Source organism: Cupressus sempervirens, chromosome 4 (genome assembly GCF_028749045.1).
Source record: "Cupressus sempervirens isolate cs-2001-9-10 chromosome 4, ASM2874904v1, whole genome shotgun sequence".
NCBI classification, from domain to species: Eukaryota; Viridiplantae; Streptophyta; class Pinopsida; order Cupressales; family Cupressaceae; genus Cupressus; species Cupressus sempervirens.
In genome coordinates, this window is record NC_143121.1 from 420442882 (window position 1) to 420465948 (window position 23067).

Below are 23067 nucleotides of genomic sequence, written 5' to 3' on the forward strand. Positions count from 1 at the left end.
GATGATGGCTTTTCCATTTTGCAACTACTCCCTTTTACCTTCATCTCTTGCTGCTCTTGCTTTGACCGGTTTTTTTTCTTGCCTCTCTTTGCATTGAGGTTGGATCTTCATCCCAGAGGAAAAAAGATCCCTTCAAGAGCTTCTTTTTGTTTAGAAGTTGGTATTTATCTTCCAGAGTCCACACTCATCAAGGGAACTTTGATAGGCTTAATACCCTCTTCGTTTAATTTTCAAACCTTCTTGCTTGGTGGATTTGTCCCTCCAATGCAATCTGTTCTTCAGAAAATCACTTGCAAGATTGAAAATACTCTCAGTTTACCATAATCTATTACCTTTCCAATAATTATATTTTTTCCTATTTCCTGCCTTGACCTGTATACTCTTGATTGTGCTCATATATCCTCTGTCCTTTCCTTTTCTAGTTCACTGGTTAGCCCTTTGACTACTTTGAGCCCATAATTTTATCTCCTTTATTTTGATTCTCCCCTCACCTCCTTTTTCCTGTAACCCCTGAATAATTGTTTGTTTTAAGGATTGTTCCACTGTGTCTCATTTTTGAGTATGCTGGGTCGATGAATTTGTTTTTTTGCTGATACATGCATGGATTGCCGTACTTATTTAATCAATCACCATTCATGCTTTCCTGTTTCTAGATACTTTGTAGCACTGCCACCTGTTCCTTTGGTACTCTGTTTTCTTCTACTAAATATTGGTTTGCTGCTATGCACACCTAAGGTTGTGGTCACTTTATTGCTGCCTGGCTCCATTTGTTGTAGCTGGTTTTATGATATCCAATAACTTTCGCACATATAAATGCGCTGGCCAGCTAAGAGGAGTTAAGGTAGGGCTATAAGTTTTCTTCCCCATGGTCCCTATCATCTTGGACTTCAAATTTTTGTGCCATATTCTTGCTTGATTGAGTTCGTATAAAATGCGTCCTAATGCATACTCTCAGTAACCTTGGTTTCGCTTTTGATCTTGTGTTTGGCAAGCTATTGGCTCAAACCTCCTGGCATGCATTTCTTGTGCTGCTTCCAGTCGCTACCCTGGTCACTAGAGCCATTTATTGTGTCACCACTCCAGTTTGCTATCTCTAGTTGGTGGATCTGTAGTGGTGTCTTGCAGTGGTCTTGATGATGAATTGTGGAACACACCATATCAGATGAAGCAACCCAGCCATGCAAACTGTAAATGCTCAATAGCATGAGAAGGATTTGCCTTAGCCAAATGAACATCTGGTTTGGAATTATGGGTCTAATAACAGCAGGGGTTCACCTTACCCAATTGGGAATGCGTTCAGGACTAGGAACTTATTCTCCAGATTCCCAATAATAGAAGGGGCTTGTCTTACCAAATGTGCATTATATTTGACACTAGAACTATGGTTCTAATATTAAAAGGGTTTGGCTTTACCCAGATGAGCATTGAGTTGGAAAATTGGACATGATGGTTCCAAATTCCAATAACAAAAGAGGATTGCCCACCCTAGATGGGTGTGTGGTTTGAGTATAAGACATATGGTTCCAATTACAGAAAGTTTAACTAGGTCTGGAAAAATGTATATGACCTAATAAATATGTGAGCAAGGTTTTATGGTTATATATACTACTTGAAGATAAATACAGAAGCATATTGCCACTATTGGCAAAGGAATAATCATATCCCACCAAAATGAAAAGGGAGGATAAAACCTCTTTTATGAAGGGTCCAAGGGTAAAATAATTTACCACTGACAATCAGATATTTACCTTAGGATTAATACCTGAGACAAAGGATCTGGAGATCTGGAGAGGTGCCAAGACAGCTCAGAATGATCTTACTGGACAGTGACACGGCATGGTAAGGATGCAATGAAGATCAAGATGTTTGTCACTGAATTCCCCAATTGTAGAGAGGAATTAATAATTTATTTTTCTTTCATTTGTGCATGAAATTGCTTTTGAGAAACCCCATGAGCAATATCTACTTTTGCATCTGGGATTCTTTGGTAATATTGATATAAATATTCATAGTAAAATGATTCAAATTTGAAAATGAATCAGAGAGGACTGTGATCTCTCTCCTTCACCCACATATTAAAGTTATTGATGTAAAACAAAAGGAAAAACTTAATTGTTCAAGCCATGGCCTACCGAGCAAAACTTAAAACCTTTTCGAAGAAGAAACAACATGGAAAAGCATTGGATCCTTTTTATAACTCACATGACGAGGAAAAATGGTGCAACCCACTTTATTAATAAGATAAGATAAATTTATTAATGTCCAACAAGAGACTGCTAAAAAGGTCTACGGGATTGAGAGCATACAACCAAAGAAGCAGCCAACAATAGGAATGCTAAAGGTGTCTGGGAAAGAACAAGCAACAAAGCAAAAGAAGAACCCTTGAGGCAAGGACAAGGGAACCTTCCTCGGCTGAAAGAAACCCAACACCAAAGGCTACAATCTAGGAGGACCAAGAGCCCTGGATTGTCGTTGAAAACCGGTGGAGTGTTGCTTCCAGATAAGACTGCTGTGAGGTCTCACAAATCTGGAGTAACAGGTGATAGTGGTATTGGATGGCCTTTTTACACACCCATGCTGGAGACAAGGGCCAAAAAAAGGTAGTGATGAGCTGATCGGAGGTTTGGCACTTGGGTAATAAGAGCTGCAGAGTGTGATTGCGGAGCTGCATTGTCTCTTGGAGGTAAAATGCAAGGGACCGCTGATCCGTGTAATCGAAGAAGGCCAAGAGGGAATCACAATCTTTGAATATGCAATAGAATCTCTCTTTGATCTTGTAGTAGATGGGGCAAAGGAAAATGAAGTTTGTTTCTATCTCAACCTCAGCCAAGGCGCACAACTAACATATCTTGTCCTCTGTATTAGTGTGGTGATCGGTTTGGATCCGAAGCCGGTGGGAGCAAACTCCGAAGGACCCCAAAGAGATACGTAGGGCATGGCTAAAGAGATACGTAGGGCATGGCACCAACGACGAGACAAGTAGCCTGGGTGTACAATAATCCCATCTTGGATATCCAAAAAGTGCTCAACATAAAAGGCCATCCTCGGATGTAACCCCCTGTAAGGATTAGTCCAGGCTGTGATGATGTATTATCTGTAAATATCAAGTCTAATATGCCTGTTCAACTCCTGCTAGGAGGGGAGGAGGTGAGCAAGAGTGTCCAATGAGAACTGTAAAGGAGGAAGGTCAATATCAATCCCGATTGAGATTAGTAAGAAAGTGACATGAACCTAGCAACAATGGGCCCTAGAGGAGGTATCAGAGCTCACAAATGCAATTGAGGAGCAATAAGCTAAGTAGGAGTATCTATGTCCGCAGAGTCCGCAAAACCACGAAGGCAGTGAAGAAACCAGATAAGATCAAAGATGACCCCAAGCCTGAAGGGATAAGTACCAAACTTGCTAGAATAATACTGTGTGGGGTGAACTGATGGCATCTGATGATACACCATAGAAGCATAGTTTGGACGTGTTCAATTGAGGCCCAATCAGAGTCAAGAAGAGAAGGTCCCCAAACCTCTGAACCATAAAGAACACCATTCTGACCAAGGAGTCCAAGAGTTGTTAGAAAGTAAAGTCCAAGATAAATGAGAGGGGGGGGGGTGAATCAGTTATCTAATCAAAACAACTTTTATTAACCATTTTAAATTTGAAACATGTGATCAATATAAACAACAACCATAAGAAGTTAACCATACACAATAATACTAGATTTGTTAACTAGGGGAACCCTTGTTCAGAGGGAAAACCCCGGTGGTACCCGGAAAATAATGTACTAATATATGAGTTCCTTGTAAGAGGATGGACCTTGTTAGGAGTTAATGAATTACATTCAGTACATATGAGTCCCTGCGAGGAGATTCCAACCCTGTTAGGAGTTGTAGAAGGCAGAAGGACGCACTGCCTAAACCATAGTTTCAAATATTTACAATGTATCGCTTATAATGCGATATAACACCACAAGTTCAGCTGGTCGATTTAATTGCTAAAAACACACTGCCGAAATTATGTTTGTATTGCAGCAATATTAATACCAAAAAAACACCAGTTTTCGCAAGTTTTTTGGATATATCTTGGTCAACGCTTTGACTTAACAAGTCTGAAAAATCACTTAAAATTATTGGCATTTGTTCAGAGATAAAAACATAGACTGTCTCTAAAATCACATAAAAATATTGACGCATTTGTCATTTGTAAGTTTTACGTTTGATGCTCCTTGATTTTGTTATATCTCACATAGCTGCAATCACCTTTCAATTTAAAAAGCCTTGATTTCTTCAGTCCAGTTTCGTCTGTCTTGGAAGTTTTTCCCACTCTGAAATTCAATCATTGTAGGATAGGTTTGTTTCCATTCTAAATGTTAGCTTGAAGTTGAGACCAACGACCACCATTATATTATTGTTTCAAATTGATAAGCTTTGTCCGGTTAGTTGCCTGGGAGACACAAGATGCTCCTTCTAAGAGACAACACATTTCTCATAACAAGAAAAGTGGCCATTGCCCATTCTCAGAGCACGAACGCAATTTGAATGAGAAACAAGACGTCTGGAGCATAACACACCTATTAAATTTTATACATACTCTTTTTAATATTTAATAAAAATTTATATTGTGTTAAGGTGTTTAATATTTATAAAATTTATACATTGTTTAATTTAATAAAATTTTATACTATGTTTAATATTTATTAATTTAATAAATACAATTTATAAAATTTATAATTTTATATTGTTATTAATAAATACAATTATAAAATTTATAATTTTATACTAATATTAGATTTTTACCTTGTAAGTGTACAGTAGTAATTATTAAATATTTAGTAAAGAGTATAATTTTAATAATTATATTTATTAAATTAATAAATTCAGTATGAAATTAATTTATAACTATATTACTAAATAGTTAATATACAATAAGTTACTAATTATAAATTTTATAAATTGGATTTATTTAAAATTAAAATTAATAAATATAGGATGAAATGTTCTTAAATTAATGAATACTATTTAACTTCAAATATTGATTAATGTATGGTGGATATGTCAAATCATTATATGTTCTACAAATTTGTTGTATATATGTGTGTTAAGAATATTTTAATAAATTGTATATTTTTCAAATGTTCAATAAAAGTGTCAATTTAATGCCAATTTTTTGCTAAGTTTTTGGCGATTCCGATATTTTCAATTTTTTTGGCCTAGTCGAGATATTACCGAAACCAAGTTTTTCAACTATGGTCCAAACAACTTTGGGGGCAAGATCACTGAACTCACTGTCCAACAAATGTTTGTACTATCCTTTGCAGAATAATACCAACTGATCTCAACAACCCATACTGTTTCTCTGTCCTCTCACCGTGCCTTTGCTGCACCAAATACTTCTTAGATCTCAATACTAGATCTATTTAATCCCTTAGATTGCTTACTCGTATTTATAATTATACTTCGCATTCACGCTCACATCCACTTACAATTACAATTAAGGAAATAATCCTTCCTTTATACCAAGTCCTAGAATATATTTTTGAGTTGGCCTTGAGGCTTTCTCAATTTACAGTTACCATATAGGACCTCATTAAGATAATACAATACACATTACATCACATTTTCATAATTACATAAAACTGTTGGCTCTCTTACTTCATTAATATTTAGATGTGCAACATCTGAATTAGCGCGACCAACCACACCATCTTCAGCATGTCTTCTACCTCTTTCTAACTACGCTTATCCATATTCTATCTCCATTTGGAGATATAATCCAAACCTTACAAACTGCTTCTTAGGAACTCTATTAGAACATTGCCTTTAGTAAATCTCAAATAACAGTCACCAGTTTTAACTTTTGGTATGCACGCTCAGCTGTACCAACTAGACAGTGTGTAGAATATCCAACTATGTGTGCATAACCTCATCAATTGCACTACCACGATCTCTGTCTGCTACTTTGTCTTCACAGAATCAACAATATGTTGACATCAATGATAAACACAGTCATGAATGCAACATGTAACCTTTGTACTAGTCTCTGCAATTCTCCAACAATGCTGGGATACTCCCCCATAGGAATATCATCAACATTCATGCTAACAAGATGGATAACTTAGACGTAGTGTCTTGAAAATGATGTATGAAACACTGCCCGTCCAACATGGCCAGGGAGTCCATACCTTTACTGACTCTGAGCTAGATGGGAGGTCTTAGGCTGAAGTGGGGCCTAGAGAACTTAACCTCAAGGTACGCGTAATATGAAGTGATCTCCACCTCCCGACCTTGAAAGTGGAAGTGAAGATGTGAGGTCTTCAGGCATTTGAAGACAATGACTCGAGTCTTACCCAGATTCACCACCAACTACCGTAGGTCACAAAAAGAAGCCAAGCCATCAAGAAGCTTTTGGAGACCCTCAAGGGGAAGCCAAAATGACCTCATCATTGGCAAATAGGAGAACGGAGATCAAGACCTGATGCAAGTAGCAATCATCGTCGGGGAGCAAGGAATCTCTAAGAAAGTCCTCAAGCTCAACAATATACAAACCAAATGGGGGAAAGAGGGTAACCCGACTTCATCGCGGTGGTGCTTTGAATAGGATTTGAGAAATCCTTTGGAGTCTTGAATTTTCCCACCACAGTCTCATGTAGTCTCATAATAGTTGTCAGTAACATCTCAGAAATTCCAATGTCTCCAAGTCTTTGGAAGAGGGCTGCCTAGGGAACGAAATCAAAAGCCTTGCTAAACTCTACAAAGTAGTAGTAGACTTTTGTTGAGCAGTGCTGAGCCTCCTCAATAATAGCCCATAGTGTCAAGTTATGGTCCATGGTTTTATAATCAACTCGAAAACCTGCTTGGCATCTATCCCTGCAACCTCTCTTGTCAAGCTTTCTAGATAAAATAGTGTTTAGCCTTGTGGCATAGAATTTGGCAAAGGTGTGCCCAATCATGATGGTCCTGTAGTTGTTGTGGTCAGAGGTCAACTCGGTCTTGTGGATCAGATAAATCACGTGCCTCGACCAGGAATTAACCACTCTATAAAACAGCATAGGAAGAAAGAAGCCCAAAGCCAAGATGTCGAGCTTGATGAACTCAACTTGAAAACCCTCCTCATCCGTATTTCAATATATTTTAATATATTTTATACTTTCTGATTCCTTAATTAGAAATAAATATTTCAATCCATGATCCCATTTTGCTTGTTGATCCTTTGATTCCCCCATCGAATGACATCGATCCTCCTTTTATATCTAATCTTGAGAGTGGACTGTCTCTTTATTACATCAAGCCCCTTCATCCATTGGCTTGGAAGAATACCCGATCAAACAAAACCACCCTTCTCCAGCCGCCACCAATTTTGTGGCCCATAGGAGCCTCCAAGTTCAAGCACAAGGTCACCACGGTGCCCAAAACCCTTTGCAACATAATGCAATAGTGACTTGCCCTAGATAGAGCTGACCAAAGTTGAAGCCCGCACAATCACATACAAATGTCATTTAGGGAGAGTTGCATGGGAGACACTGGCAAATAGGGATGGCTTTTAAGGAAGGAGAAATGAAGGCCACCAAATGCCAGCAAAATGCATTCAGGGAAAATCCTCACTCTGACTTTGCTATGCATATTGCAGTCCCGCAAAGCATAGGCATGGGGGGAGGCAACAAATCCATCAAACCCCAATAAAACCAAAACAACATCATCCACCCAGAGGAAGAAATCCAACAACATAGAATGAGCAAAACAAATGCCAAAAGATCATCCTTGCTCATCTTCCTCACCATCGTTGGCCTTTGGAACTCCCAAATTTGAATTTATAGATTCGCTCCTATTCTCGCTCACCATGTTTCCAGATCCGCTCCTCTATAATGCTAAGAGTTTTATTTTGCTATTATTATCTATTTCATTAATATAAGATAATATAATATTTGACACATACCAAATATTATGTAACCTGTAAAATATTTTAATTATATAATTAAATAAGATTGACATTTAGCTTTGAAGTCATATGATTAGTAATGACTTAAGACATCCAAGGAATACAATAACATCCATTAAGGCATCGCCAATAGAAATAAATATAATAACAATATGTTAATTAATATAATATAATTTTATGATATTTGTAATAAGATATAAATCATCCATTTAGAGTAAGTAGATTTCCACAATCCATAGATAATCTTCAGAATGCTTCTGGATTCGATTGTGTACATTTGTTGTTCCCTACTCGCGAATGTCCCTATGAATGCTGGTATTTCTCTTTGCTTGTGCAACCTTCGCGTGAGCTGAGTGACTATTCGTGGGCCATGGTTCCTTCACTTCTATCTGTTGCTCCTATATGGTGTTGCTCCATTTCCCCCCTTGTTTTTTTTGCTAGCTGGCTTTGTTGTTTCCAGTTATGTGTGCAGGAGTTTGTTTTGTTGTTTTCTCTACCTTGTTCGGGTGGCTCATGGGCGCAACTATTATGTGTTTACTATGTTTTCCCTTACCTTATTTCTATCTGGGTTTCATTTGTGGGTGTTTCTCAGTGGCTTCTTGATGGTGTTTCCCTTCTTTTTTTGTGGCTGTTGGGTTTCTCCTGCGTGGGTGTTGCTGGTGCTTCTTTTCATTTCTCGCTTTGGCATGGTCTGCTAGCTATTGCTCTTCGATTGTTTGTTGCCCTAGTTTCTAGTCTTGCTTTGCTTCTTGGTTGTTGCTGGGGTGAACAACTCCTTTGTGCTTGGTGTCTGCCGTGTTTGCTTGCATTTTGTGCTTGTTCCTAACAGTGTGACGACTTCGTCTGTTCCTTGGTTGTTGTGGCTTGGTCTCGGGTTTCTTTACTATCTATCCCTCCTCTCTTGCGTATTGTGTGTGACTATTCTTTGTCATCAAGATTTATCTTGATGACGATCTCACGAAATCACATGTGATAGAGCTCAAACACTCCAACGGACTCATTGCGGAGGCAAGACGCAATGGTAAGTGGGTGGTTATTCGAGACCTCAGAGCTATTAATCATGATTCCCCTCCCCTTGGTTGGGAATCGAGACCGACCTCCAAGGCCAAATGATAGTCTCACTAGCAGTTGGACAGGAGGGAGCCCTCCATTAGTTCTTTGCTTGACATTTATTGGAATGACAATGTCACTTTATGGTCCTTGCCTGGTCTTTTTTGGGATGTGGTTGGTACTATTGATGTCGTCTTCTTGGGTTTATTGGATACTAGTGGCTTTCTATGTGTAGAGATGAGGTCTGGACCTCTAGAGGGATCAAAGGGTCGGGAGGAGTTGCTTGTTTGGTTAGAGATGGTTTTTTCAACGTTACCTTAGTGGTCCACTCTGACACCTTTGCTAGATTAATGTATATCCGCATTGGTCGCACTGGTCATCATTTGATGGGTATCTTTGTTGCTGCCCGTCGGCCTCCCTGCCTTATACTATGCACAATACTGAGGATGGTGACGCTTTTGTGGACTTGTACGAGTTCATTTCCAAGTTCTCGGCCATGGGTGACATCATCATCTTGGGGGACTATAATGCACAAACTAGTGATCTTCAGATTCCTCTTCATGATTGCGATTTAGACTCTATTTCTACTTTAGAGACTAATCCTGCTAGATTAGGTCTTTAGGGCCTCCTCAAAATTGTCGCGGGCTTCTTTTGTGCTATAGTTGTCACCTCATCCAGCTTTGCGAGTCCTCTAACTTGGTAATTGTGAACAACCTCTCTTGCTTTCCTAGTTCAGAGCTCTTCACTTGTTGGCCCCATTGCTCTGGCTTGAGTGTTGTGGACTATACTCTCGCTTTTGCCTCCATTGCCTCCATTAGCCTCTTCACTATCACTTGCTTCCCCTTAGCCGATCATGCCCTCTTCATCTCTCGGTCCATTTCTCCCCTTACCCCTCGTCTCCTGTTCCCCACTCCTCTTCCGTGGCGGCCCACCCTCATACCTTGTTTTGCTTCTTTGAGGGTGATTGTGACCTCTTCATCCTCCATCTTAGATGTCTCCTCCTCGGCTTGCTTTACAGAGTGTAGCGACACTTCTTCCATGTTTGACTTAGTAGCCGTTGCGATTTTGGAGTCAACTTTCCTCTTTATCCCCCACCATATCGCTCCCTCTCCTCTCTGTTTCAAGTGCTGGAATACATGTCCTATGAACCAATGGTTTGACGATGATTGGAAATCCTTCCACTGCTCTTTGCATTTGGCTTTCGTTGCTCACCTTTCCTCCTACACCCAACTGCGACTCTCTTACTGCCACTTTCTTCGCCACAAGAAGTGGTTGTATGTTATCTCTTTCCAACATGCTCATGCATTGCCCAAGCTCTTCAGGTGCACTTTGTTCCCGCATCACCCTTCTCCGTCCTCCACCCTTGACCTTTTCTCCCTTGTCTCCCATACCTCCACTTCCTATGACATTCCTGACCAACCCTCTCTCTAACTCACCCCTCCATACCACTACCACTTACTTTCTCCAGCATTTGCAAGGCTGTCAGATCTGTTGGTTCCCAAAACTGCAGATTGGAATCCTACGAGCCTTGCCTGCTGGATGCTGGGATATCCAACCAGTGAAGGCCAATTTGACGAGATTGATCGATGTGATCCAAATCCCCTGCACTTTTGGCCTTGGAAAACCAAGGCGGGTGTACTTGATCTTGGACAAAACACTTAGATCCAAGAGGCTTACAACAGATTGATTAGAACGTGAATGTATTGAAAGTCTTCCTAACAACAAGAATTATAGAAAAACTTTAAACTTGAAAATTATGAATTAATAAATAAATGTGATAATGTTTTAAATAAAGAATGAAACAACAAATGAATATATTAATTCCTCAATGGAAAGAAATGAAACGGTTGCTAGCATATGGATTACGAATCAAGAGTAATATAAAAACCGGTGCTTAATTAAATGGGCAATCAGAGTCAATATTATAAGTTGAAACATACAACTTTATAAAGTTCAATTTACTTAAACTATAAACAATTTTAGCAATTCAAACGCGACGGATCAATTATATGAATGCAATTTTAAACTAGTCTAGAATGTGCTTTAACTCCTTTGATATGGAGACAAACTAGACATAAATACGGAAACAATTAAATATTTCACAATATCTATGTTTATCAAGTTTAAAATGTAATAATGACCCAGTCCACTTGTCCAAACATTAAATTATTTATAAAATTTAATAAATAATTATAAAGGACAACTTAATAATATTTCAACTCTGAAATTTTAACATAAATAATTATACCAGAAATAAAATCACAATAAAGACACTGCTTATAGATGATCCATCTATTGCGAATTTATCCAGATTGCACAGAATTCACCCAATAATTCAATCCACGGGCTTTGTTCAAGAATTCATTTCTTCGCCAATCGGAGAATATAATACATCATAATTGCATCATAATATGTAAAATTTTAAAATAAATATGAATTGTATATGGAAAAAAGATTGTTTTGTAAGAATGAATTGACCATATACTTATAGACTATGAGAAGGTGCGAGTGAAAGAACGCAATCACTCGGGCACCTAATTTATAAAACTACTTGATAATCCCAAAATATTTGTTAATATAACAAATTTAAAGATAACCAATTCAAAAAGGAAAACATTTGGACTTTCATGGTTATTCCTTTTGGGTGCCTCAAAAATATTGTCCAGGGCTATTGCGGCATCTCCCACATATGTTCCAATATTTTTGTTTCATTCTTCAATGCGTACAAACCTATGACAAAAACCAAGGAAGAAGTCATTAGATTTCCATGGCACTTGATAACAATATGAAATCGTTTGCTCAAGAACTCTGTAAAGCTTGAATTCTTATCAAGATGACACTATTTAGATGCCCTCACGAAATGAAAAAATTTGGCGGATGTCCTCCATATTTGATTTTAATTTCGCTTACATATGCAAATAGACTTCTTATTCACAACGCTATGTTCAGGTTCTTCCTCCTTCGCTTGGGTGTTCGAAGACAATAATCTGTATATACTTGCTAAATTCGCCTCTTCGTTATCTACAACAAATACAAAGCAACATCGGGTATAAGTCACAAATATGTTTCTCTTATGTAGACGTCTCTGTGAAGCATAGATGCTAGAGTTTCAATGATCGTAGAATGAAGGGCATAGACGGAAACAAATCAAAATACCAAATTCTTGTGGAAGGCCACTACCCAATATCTGCGATCAATGCTCCTTCATTTGCGTCATTTCCAAAATCAAATTAGCTAGGGACGATACTTTGTAATGATCTGCCGGAATTATTTCCTTCTGGGTTTCCAAACATTTACAACGTATATAAATCCATTTGTTTGATGATAAGCTTTATTCCGTCCCCTTTCTATTGGCTATATACCTAACGTTCAACAGGGATGATTTCTTCATCGTACTCTTATATATACGGGATTCACACTGCATATCCTTCGTATTCGAACCTTCAATCATGGAATGGGTATTGTGTTTAACATTATTTTACTTGTCACTATTGAGATTCTTTATATATTCTCATTCTGGGCAAATATGATTTAGTGTTAGCTCGTTATTTGTCAATATATGTTGTAGAGAATCAACATCATGAATATGTTCAAAAATAGTTTATCATTTCTAGATTTCACAGGTTTGTTAAATCAGTGATTATCCATAAACCAATAATCCGGACTGAAGATGATGGTTGGAAGGAACAAATATTATGTTTTGCCTGATCATTCTGAGATCACTATTGCAATCACTTACTATACTGATGCTTGATTCCTTTTGAAGTAATATGTTAATCCACTCATAGGTATTTATCAGAGAATTTCTAACATCACTTTTCAAAATGGAGGCACAATTTTTTGGGCTCCATCAAGATCCTTGAGGTGTAGTAGAGTAGCGGACAAGGGTTCTAGGCAGAACTCTTCAAGCTTGGTATCTTGGTTTTGGGTTCCCTCTCCATGTGCTCTTTAATAGAGTGCTTTGTACTGGTTTCCTAGACTCTTGGCGGAGGCACGTGATCTACTTGATCCATAAGACCAAGTTGGCTTTGGACCCTGATATAGACATAGAGGTTAACAACTACCTCTCTGAGGTTAATAACTACCTCCCAAATACGTGATTTGGGTGAGGTTAAGCAACCAAAAATCTGTTGGTAAACAGATTTGTCACAGAAGAATTTGCCCAATGGAGTGTATGTGGCAAATCGTTCACAACAGTTGGATAGGCCCTTGATATCCAGCCTTCCTCTGCGTTTTGAGGGGCAGCTCCCTCGTATGATATAATTTTTAACAGATTTTCAAATAAAGAATTCAAACTTTAAAGTTCCAGGAGAGAGTCATGGAAGACGAATGCACCACACGCCCTCACAACCCTCTGTGGTTAGCAAGATCGATAACGGTGGTGTCCAAGAACTACGCTTGAAAGCAACCAATGTTATTAAGCATATTCATTATCATTTGTAAACACTCGCATAGCACCATGAGAATGTCTACCACGACGTATAACAATTTGGATTTTAAAATAAGAAACCCAAAGCACATCTCGTTTCTTTTTCTTGCACCAAGAAAGCAATAGAGATTCTTCAATTCAGAGATAAAAAGTGTACATACTTTCCAAAATTTATCCCTAGATCAAAATTTCAGCATAGTGTTCTCTTATTTTTCCAACCCAAAAAGTCCTTTTACAAAGCCAAAAGGTGTCCTTATATAGACATAGAGGTTAACAACTACCTCTCTGAGGTTAATAACTACCTCCCAAATACGTGATTTGGGTGAGGTTAATTAACCTCAACAAAATTAACCCGAAAATAATCAAATCCTTAACCTATCAAAAAGACATTTTAAATCACTAATCACAAAAAGATAATTTAAAAGCTTGAAACTTCAAAAGACTTGTGACTTTGGTGGTGTCTGCATGTTGCGCCCTTTACTGGAGTCACAATGCAAAGACAGCTTATGGGACAGTGAAGGGTTATCCTTGCCAGTCCTTCTGATACTTCATCATCTGATAAAATTGTTGAAGTAGAGGGAACATAATCACACAGCTTTGAAGGTGGTGAAGCAGATGTACAGGCACTGATCATTATAGTTATGGAAATTAGATAATTACCATTGAAATCTCCAATGGCCTACAATAGATTTGTGCTAATCTTAAGCATGCTTGTTACATCTGTTGGCAATTGTTGACCTATATCCATTGACAGGTTGCATCTTTTTCTAACACCCTTCCCATTTAGTAAGAAATTGACTTGAGGTGGAGTTACAAGACAAGCAGATGTCTCCAAATCATCAGTGCGAACTACAAACGATCGTATTTTCTCATGTGGGGTAGGTCTTTTCGCAATATGAAAGTCAGTTGCAAGAACTTTGTAGCCTTTCTTAACTTTGAGAGAAACTGTAATGCCCGCCAAGCTCAACCGTGGATAAAACCGAGGAATAATACTTGACATGATGCTCATAGCATTGTGTGCATCAGAAAGTAGTCTCCCCCATACTTGTGAAGTAACTTGTTAACTCCTTAGACATTGTTAGAAGTTCATCTGTATCTGTAACACGAAACTAACCATTTCTACAAGCATTCTTGACAGATGGCATAAATCCCATTATTGCTGGCTGAAGTCGAGTGTCTTTTTCTCTTTCAAAAACCTATTTCACTAATTGAGGCAAATCATGTGCCATAGCTGGAACTTGATTATAGACAACTGTAGAATCCATTTCCCTCTGAATTAGTTTCTCCATGCTTGGATTGGAAAATTCATATAGCTTGCCAGTATTGGAGAAGATGAGGAGAGCCACCTCTGCATCGCATTTGGTATTATTGGCATTTCTTCAAACATTTGGTGTGCTACTACCACTGTCCCAAGTTTCTTATGATCTATCACATGTATTGCTTAATGAGCTAGATAATTTATCATTATCGCTGCACTCACTCTAGGTATCAGCACTGGTATCGCTGAGATCAAAATCATTTCCATCACTTTCTTCTCCTAGTGATACTCACTTCCTGCGGATACTTTTTTGTTCGGCCACAACATTGTTGGAAGTGGGTATTATGGGAGCGTTTGTGCTAACATATCCATGAGCTCTCCTCTGTGAAGGCTTCTCTCTGCACACAAACATCGACCCCCAATTGCAACAACTGTTTCACCAGATCCAGGCGATATAATTTAACTGCTAAATGCATAGCTGTATTGCCTCGGTTGTCCTTCTCTTTGATCAATTCCTTTGACGTCGTTGCTAAATCTCGTAGGAAATCTGGGTCTCCTGCCAGCACTGCCAAATGTAAATATGTTCTCCCCTCCGCCGTGAAAGACTTGTGTTTTGCAAAGAATAAGCGTGCTTCTTCTTCATAGTCTTAATCTCCTCGTAATCCAATGAGAAATTCCCAATACTGGCCTTGTCCATGGTATCTCCGCTGGTTATGCTCCAATCCACTGACACGTCGCTGGGTTCACAACATGAACTTCTCGCAGAGGGCGTCACGTTGTCTCCAAAATGATACCCTAGCGCCTCTGGATAACTTGATTAGATGCTCAAGCTCTCATCCATGGAATCCCTATTCCTCCTCAACGGATAGCACGCTGTGGCTTGCGTGGTTATGCTCTGTATTTCAAACAGATCCGCACTTGAATCGCTTTCCTTGTCTTGCTCCACATACCCATTATTGTCCCCTCCAAATTTGGATACTTGATCAGAGTTTGAGTCCAAGAGACCGAAATGTTTGTGCAAATCTTGTTCAGCAGTACGGGTAAAGGGAGAGTGAAATACCTCCAATGATAACCTTGGATTGTCTTCGGACTTCATCAGCAGGGCTGAGAAGGAGAACCCATTTTCTTTTCTTTTCTTTTGATAAACTTGGGTGTTCATAAAATGTTTTCGTAGCTCCTCCATTGATGACGCTGCTGTTGACATCACTGAACTCTGAGGCAGTGTCGGCAAAGCCCTCTGCTTGCTGCATTTCAATGGATCTGGTCAGAACTCTTTTTTCGAGACCCAAATAACTGTACTGCATTGAGCTGAGAGAGTTGTTCATCAACGCATTCGACGTCATGGAATTCGACACCGATGGAGCCCGCCTGCTTTTTGTCAGAGTGTCATCGATGTCCCCAGATCTTTTATCCGAGCAAGGACAACTGCGGCACCCGAATGCCCACTTGGTTCCATTCTTTGAAATCTCGTCTTCTGCAACTCCTTGCGTGTAAAGAAGCTTTTCTTCATCTTCTATCTGGCTACTGCATTATTAACAATGTTGCATGTATCACCTTACCAAGTTAATAACTACCTTATAGAGGTTAATGAAAACGTATTCTTGGTAGCTCTCATTAACCTTTTGAGAGTTTAGGTTAGGAAAAACGTGTTTTCGAATGCTATTATTAACCTATAGGAGAGGTTAAGAAAAACGTATTTTTAGTGGTTAACATTAACCTATTACTTGGAGGTTAAGAAAAACACGTTTTTGATGGTTAACATTAACTTTTAAGGAGTTAAAGGTTAAGAAATACGTGTTTTTGGCGGCAATCATTAACCTTTTATATCTTGAGGCTCAGAAGCTGGATTTCAATGATCTCAAGTGTTGTGCGGAACTACTAACAAGCCGGGGACATGGAGACTTAAGGATTTGCAGATTTCACAGATATAATGATCAATTTAAGGCTTAAAACCAGGCAAGTTTTAAATACGAACCATGGCTCGTAGAATTGGAACAAATTTTATAACCGGGCAACAGACCCTGATAACTACAAGACCATCATGATTGAGCATACTTTTCCCAAACTTTATGCCACTATGTAGAACATTATTTTATCTAGAGATCTTGGTAGGAGACATTGTCGGGCGAGGGATCAGGTTGGTTTTTGTGTCGACTTCTAAACCATGGACCATATCTTGATGTTGCAGACTATCATTGGGGAGGCTCACTGATTGACGAAAATCCATCGCTATTTTCGGACTTCCGCAAGGCGTTTGACTCTATACCCAGGTGGTGCTTTTTTAGAGGCTTAGGGACATTGGGATCTTAGAGACTTTGTTGACAACTATTATGAGGCTCTATAAGATTGTAGTGGGCAGATTTAAGACTCCAGAAGGGTTCTCCGATCCAATCTAGAGCACCATTGGGGTGAAGTAGGGTTGCCCTCTCTCTCTCACCTTGTTCGACATCTACATTGATGAGCTTGAGGCTTTTCTCAAAGATTCCTTGCTCCTCGACGATGGCTGTTACTTGCACCAGGTCCCGATTTCCATTCTTCTTTTCACTGAAAATGTGCTTCTTGTGGCCTGCTTGTTGGAGGGTCTTCAAAGGCTTCTTGACGAGTTGGCCTCCTTTTGTGACTTGCGATAGCTAGTGGTGAACTTGGGTAAGACTCGGGTTATGGTCTTCAATTGCTTGAAGACGTCTCATCTCTACTTTTACCTTCAAGGGCATGAGATTGAGGTTGCTACCTCGTGCACCTACCTTAGGGTTAATTTTGTCGGACCTCGCTTCAGTTTGAGGCCTGCTATATAACCCAAAGTTAACAAAGGGTTGGGATCCTTGGCCATGTTGGAGAGATAGTGTTTTAGACATCACTTTTAGGACACTACATCCAAGTTGTTCTTCTTGGAATCCTTAATCAGATTGACTGTGTTATATGGCCCTGTGATGTGGGGGCCCTCTCTCCTGGATTCTGACTAGGCCTGGATTTTGAATGGGCCTTGATTAAGCGGGTTCAAACTCTTTTCCTTTGGCGTATCATCAAATGTCATCAATCTACTACCCACAATGTTATTCTTGTTGAGTTTGACGCTCATCCTTTCAAGCTTGGTGCCATCCTTGATCCAATATGGTTCCTTCATCATCTTCGGGGATTTGCAGGCTCTACTAATGGTCGCCACAGATATTCCTACCCGAGTTATTGCTCTCCAGTTGCTGTTGTTGGTTTTGACCCTACTGCTAGCTCCCGTTGTTGGTACACTCAGGCCACTACTTTGCCAAGCAGTAGGATTGGGATTGATCATCTCCTTCCCTTTTAGTTTTCTCTAGATGCTCTTGCTCACCTCCCCTCTCAGTGGGAGTTGAACGAGCATGTTAGACTTGATATTTATAGATAGTACATTATCATGACTTGGAGCAACCCTCTAGGGGGGTTGCCTTTGAGGACGACCTTCTATGCTGAGCACTTCATGGATATATAGGATAGAATTGTTGTGTATCCTGTCTACTTGACTCAACATCGAGTCATGCTCGCCGTATCTTTCTAGGTTTTTTTAGAGTCGGCTCCCACTTGCTTCAAATTATGATTGACCATCATATTGACAGAGATGATCAGATTTGTCGCCTTTGTACCTTGGTGGAAATGGAAATGGAGACTCACTTCATCTTTCGTTGTCCCATCGACTACGAGATCAGAGGGAGGTTTCACTACTTGTTCAGAGAGTGCAGATCCCTTTCAGCTTTCTTCGGATACACTGACCAGCGGTGCCTTGCATCTTCATGACCACACTTTGCGGCTCCTATTGCTAGGCTTTGGATCAGCGTATCACCGCCTTTTTCTTGCCCATGGTCCTCGCCCAGGGCATGAAGTAGCTACTTAGTACTCCTATATCCGGTCACACCAAATCAGTGAGACCCCGTAGCAAGTTCACTCAGCAGCTGCACTCTATTTCCAGCGATACTTAGAGATAGTCTGGGGCTCCTGGTTGCCCCAAACCATACCCCTCGGTGCTGGATTTCTTCCTGCCTAGGAGGGAGCTCTAGTCTTCCTCATTGGTTCTTTTTCTTTCTTGCTTGCTTTTTCTTGGACATCGTTTGGTGTTCCTATAATGGGCAGCTACCTCGTTTATATGCTTTCAGTCCCTTAGACCCTTTTGGTGGTCTCATGTTGGACATTACTACATTAATCTTATCTTATCAAATAAATTGTATTATAATTTATTATTATTATTACTATGTTTACTTTTATATATATATATGTGTGTGTGTGTGTGTGTGTTATTTACTATAAGATCTTCTAGAAAGGGGACATGACACCTGATGATGGATCATAGAGTGTGATTCAAAATATTAATGAAAACACTATCAAATCAAAAAGCAATATCAATTTTAAACATGTCATTGGTCAATAACATCTCTATCCATATGCATGTGTACCATGCTAGTTTATCTACCATATATGCTTGGGCACTTGTTGAAAGTTCATATTGTTAGCATGAGTATGTGAAGGAGATAGATTTGTATAAATCTTTACATTTAATGAGTATGTGAAGGAAATAGATTTGTATAAATCTGTAAATTTTGACTAGTTGGAGCTACCAAATGATTACCCCATCGTCAAAACCACTAACATTTATAACATTATTATCTATCAATTCTTGTGATGACTTGTAATTCTATGATAGTGCCAATTTTTTTTTCATTATATCCTTAAGGAAGCCCTGTAGATGGATCCAATGGTTGGATAGGAGGAAGAATAATAGTTGCCGATTTGTGAAACGAATCCGATTCGGGTACACGAATCAGATCTGTGGATTTGGGATTTCTTTTTTTCAATAATGATTTGTGAAGGATTCATGTATGTGTGTGTGCGCTTGTATATATATATATATATATATATACTAAAACTAAGAGAAATCATTCTGATTCTAGTATGCATCTATGAATCTAGTATACTTGATAATTGATCTATTTTCATGATTATGAAGAAAATCACAACATTCACATTCATGATTTTATGTTTTGTGCCTTGTATTGCCACAAATTCGTGCTTGGATCCTTGAGGATCCGGACAAGATCCTTGATTGTGCTTGTGGATCCTTCAGGATCCTTGGGCCACGGATCCTGACAGATCCATAGGCAAATCATGGACCTTGCTTGGATCCTCACGGATCTGGACCCCGATCAGACCTGAATCCAGATTCGGGGTCCAATACGCGAATCCGGTGAGTAAGAGAATAATCGAATTTGTATAAGTATACTTTGGAGCACATTATTTAGAGATTCACTCAATCTTGTGAACTGTTTGAGCTTGGAAATAAATAACATTATAAGTGGTAGCCACATGATTAGTGTGTTAGGCTTATTTTCTTTGTTGTCAGTATCCTCATGAAAAGTGTAATGTTCCCTTCAAGATTTAGTTTCTCATAACGCTATTACAAAGCCAGGCTTAGAGAAGAGTGTCACCTAACGATAGGTTTAGTTTCACTTGCTTGATTTAAATTTTAATCCTTTATAAGATTTAGTCGTTGTTTACTTTCTTTCACTCCATATACTTTGTCCCTATTAATACTTTCTATCAATTGGTATATTCCTCGTTTATGACTTACCTTTACTTTCATTTTGAATTACTCTCTTCTCCCTTATCTATCTTAAATGATACCATTTGATTTGTGATTAACTTCTCGTAATCATCATATTCAAATGACCCTTGCTATAATATTATATTGAGTGTAAGGTGGCGAACTTACATTAATTTTCCATATATATATATTGATTAGTTTATTTTCCACTTTATTCTCCTCCTTATGTGTCTGTCTTCCCGATACCCTCTACACTTATTATTTGGAAAAATAATGGTTTGCTGCCCCTTCTTAACTGTTGGTTTTATTCTTATCTTCCCTTTACTCTTGGATGCTCTATTCTTATCCGCTGCCACCTATCTTCATAGTCTTCTCCTTTATTCACTTCATATGAATTCCCTCTTAAGTTATATTCTCTTTTTGTTTAGTTGACGTAGATTCTATGTTTGAAGAATTCTGCATTTAGTTTGATGCACTTTATACTTCATGTGGTCACTATTCATTATGTGAATGCCTAGGAAGCTTTTTGGCCAATATTTTTTTTATTGCTGGTTATTGCTTTTTATATTCTTCATACCCTTTCAATCCTTCTTTTATTCCAAATCTTTTGACCTTATTGGCTGCGTACATGTTATGATCCTCTTTATTGGCTGCCTTGAATTGTCTGTAACATCCTTTACGTATTTCCCATTTCCCTCTTAAGGTTTCGTTTACCTTCCTTAATAGATAATTTACTATATTCCTATATGGCATATGGCTTCCTTTATGGTTGATCTGATTTTTTATCCCTAGTCTTATCAGTTGCTGCAGTCTTATGTCTATATGCCTAAAAAGAAATAATGAAATATGTGATATATACATGCGGTCGAGCAGTTTAGGCCAACTTCACTCCTTTACATGTGGCCCCCGACCCAAAAGGGTGGTACCCCTCCGCATTTCGAGTAACATTGAATATAATGTGGTAGGAATATATAATCTAGTATTATATTAGGAATGTTTTGGATTAAATACTATTATTATCAAAATATATACAATGGAGTATTATTATTAATACTTGGATTGAATTATTTGAAATGTTTGATGCTATTAACATATTAAATAGATTATGAATATATTTTTATATATTTGTCGATGATATTATTGTGATCACTCAATGTTTGCTCTTATTAAGAATAAATTCTTTTGTGGCAACATTCTAGTCAAGGTGGTGTGGTCATGAGAATTGTTCGCTTATGCCATTTATAATCCATAAGGCATATTCATATATTCTTACTTGTATTACTATTAATTATCTTGTATATACATTTAAGTTAATAATGCTTGATTATGTAATCATATTGATATACTAATAATATATCACGTCATATTTTTATTAGATGTTTTCTTTCTATTTAATATTTTTAATCATGATTGTTTGGTTCTATTTTGAGGTCATGACAAAAAGTACTATACTTCCAAATTTTTGAAGGTTAAGAAGGCATAGAAGATTCATGGGAGGATCCATATCCAAGCTATTGAAAGCAAGGAATTAGTGTTCCACGTGCTTTGCATGAGTGCACAAATCTATGAAAGACTCATTTTAATTCAAGTTTTACATAGTCTTTGAGAGGAGATAATAAACCCTAAACAACAATATTTTGAAATTATTTGTTAGGAAAGTGGCATTCAATATTAGCATAAAGAGATTAAAATGGGATCACACATTCATTGGGACCTTGAGCACACTTAAATAAGTTAGAAACAGTAGTTTTTAAACCCAAGTATATTTGGAATTGGCTAAGGAAAGCTGTAGCTAGCTGATCACAATAATGGATGCAGGTAGGAGCCAAAAAATAAACCACTCCATGGCATAATCTATAAGAGTGAGAAAATAGTTTAATGAACATTTCATTGAAAGGCATAAAAGTATAATCTAAAAGTTCAACATGAAAAGCTTGCAACCATGATGCAACTTGATTGTAGGGTCACCTTTGCCTTGATATTTGTTGTTTGCATTCCCAGCTTTATGCTAGATGCTAGCTTTTGGTACAGTACAATAATATTTGTTTTTTTAATGGTTTGGTCATGCCATAGAGTTGGAATTTAAAAAACTAGGACAAGTTTGACTGTATAGACAAGTATCCTAATGATTGTGCTTTCCCTTGATTTGGGGTTTGTGCTGGATATTACAAGATTTTCGCTTCTGTTTCATGCATAATTAAGGTCCATTCATGCCATTAAGGGAACTTGTCATAACATATGCATGGAAATGGAAAAATATTCCAAACATTGTTTGGTAAAATTTGGACTCTGATTAGCAAGTTTATCCTTTTTAAGTCTGAAGATGTTCATTGTGATGAATTCTGTAAATTGTTTGAGAAGCAGCTGCAATTGTCTCGATCCTTTTTTCAAACGTTTGGGACTAAGAAATTCATCGTGTTATTTACATGTAGTTCTGAAGGAGGCTGTTCAAACAGACAAGGCACCGGCAGCATTGGGCCCTTATTCTCAAGCAATAAAAGCTAACAATCTTGTATTTGTTTCTGGTGTTCTAGGTCTTATTCCTGAGGTGGGTTTTATTTATTTTTAGTTTTTTGCCTTTTTTCATGTTTATTCATGTTTTTTAGTTTTAAGTTCTTTTGTGGAGTTACCTTTATTAAGATGCTGATTTTTAGATCTCTCACACAAAGCTCTTGCTAATTTCTCCAGACTGGAAAGTTCATTTCAGATAGTGTGGAAGAGCAAGCTGAACAGGTAAATATTATGCAGCAATTTTTTTTCAGATATGATTCCATTTCAATTTTCCATGTGATGGTTCAGATTCTTGTGATGGATATGGTAAATTTTTTTTTTTTTTTTTCA

At 38.1% G+C, this 23067-nt stretch overlaps 1 protein-coding gene across 1 annotated transcript in view; it reads left to right on the top strand.

Moving 5' to 3' along the window:
* The window catches only part of LOC149561838 (endoribonuclease L-PSP family protein), a 46908-nt gene that overhangs the window by 3101 nt on the left and 20740 nt on the right, over positions 1-23067 (top strand). The window contains exons 2-3 of the mRNA XM_089825374.1: positions 22659-22774; positions 22915-22959. Of these exons, the coding sequence (XP_089681500.1) occupies positions 22659-22774; positions 22915-22959 (161 nt within the window). The remainder of the gene's footprint in view (positions 1-22658; positions 22775-22914; positions 22960-23067) is intronic.